Source organism: Otolemur garnettii, unplaced genomic scaffold, assembly GCF_000181295.1.
Source record: "Otolemur garnettii isolate 467f Iridium unplaced genomic scaffold, OtoGar3 scaffold00018, whole genome shotgun sequence".
NCBI classification, from domain to species: Eukaryota; Metazoa; Chordata; class Mammalia; order Primates; family Galagidae; genus Otolemur; species Otolemur garnettii.
In genome coordinates this window covers 23,954,064-23,955,434 of record NW_003852413.1, presented here as the reverse complement: position 1 = coordinate 23,955,434, position 1,371 = coordinate 23,954,064, and the positions used below count along the sequence as shown (strand labels likewise).

The 1,371-nt window shown below is 50.2% G+C and overlaps 1 protein-coding gene across 4 annotated transcripts in view; it reads right to left on the bottom strand.

Moving 5' to 3' along the window:
* MED24 (mediator complex subunit 24) overlaps window positions 1–1,371 on the bottom strand; it is a 31,280-nt gene that overhangs the window by 10,292 nt on the left and 19,617 nt on the right. For all 4 annotated transcript variants that reach the window (XM_023511021.1, XM_023511023.1, XM_003786406.3 and 1 more), the window contains one exon: window positions 327–438. In XM_023511021.1, coding sequence (XP_023366789.1) covers window positions 327–438 — 112 coding nt within the window. The remainder of the gene's footprint in view (window positions 1–326; window positions 439–1,371) is intronic.

Here is a 1,371-nt window from a genome sequence, read left to right as displayed (position 1 = left end):
CCAGGCTGGGGATTCGAACCCGCCACCTTAGGTGTATGTGGCTGGCGCCTTAGCCACTTGAGCCACAGGCGCCGAGCCTGAAAGATTATTTTTTTACATGAGCTGGCCTCGGTGAAAGAATCTTTCCAGTGCCTGGTGTACCAGTGAAGCCCCCAAGTGTTAGGGTTCAGTGGTAGCTGCCTTTGCCTACCTCTTTCTACTTCTAAAGCTATGTATAAAAGCCAGATGAGAGGGAGGTCTGTGGCCTCTGTTTATTTATCAGAAGTAGAAAGGAAACTGTAAAGACGAAAGAGAAGACCATGGTGGCCAGGAAAGGGCACACTCACCTTGAGGATATTTGTGACGGTGGGCTCTGCCCGGAGAATGAGCCCAGGATTGGGCTGGATATTGGCATTTTCTCCTGATTTCAACTGGGGTGCCTGTTCCCGGTCTAATGTGCTGAAGCCATAACCAAGTAGCCAAAAGAAAGGAAGAGGAACAGACAGAAAGACAGAAGTTCTTTTTTTTTTGAGACAGAGTCTCATTATGTCACCCTCAGTAGAGTGCTATGGTGTCACAGCTCACAGCAACCTCAAATTCTTGAGCTTAAGCGATTCTCTTGCCTCAGCCTCTCAAGTAGCTGGGACTATGGGCACTGGCCACAACATCCGGCTATTTTTTGTTGCAGTTGTCATTGCTGCTTAGCAGGCCTAGGCCAGATTCGAACCTGCCAGCCTTGGTACATGTGGCCAGTGCCCTAATCACTTCGCTATAGGCACCAAGCCTTTTTTTTCTTGAGACAGAGTCTCACTATGTCATCCTTGGTAGAGTGCCCAGGCATCACAGCTCACAGCAACCCCCAAATTCTCTTGCCTCAGCCTCCCAAGTAGTTGGGAGTATAGGCGCCCGCCACAATGCCCAGCTATTTTTTTGTTGCAGTTGTCAATGTTTTAGTGGGCCGGGTTTGAACCCACCAGCTTCAGTGTATGTGGCTGGCGCTGTAACCACTGTGCTACAGGTGCTGAGCCTTTTTTGTGAGACAGAGTCTCACTTTGTTGCCCCAGGTAGAGTGCTGTAGCATCAGAGCTCACAGCAACCTCAGACTCCTGAGCTCAAGCAATTCTCTTGCCTCAGCCTCCTGAGTAGCTGGGAGGCTAGAGGCGCCCACCTATTTTTAGAGGCGGGGTCTCATTCTAGCTCAGGCTGGTCTCGAACTGGTGAGCTCAGGCAATCCACCCCTCTCAGTTTCTCAAAGTGCTGGGATTACAGGCGTGAGCCATCGCACCTGGCCAGACAGAAGTTCTTTTTTTTTTTTTTTTTTTTTTTGAGACAGAGCCTCAAGCTGTCCCCCTGGGTAGAGTGCCATGGCATTACAGCTCACAGCAACCTCCA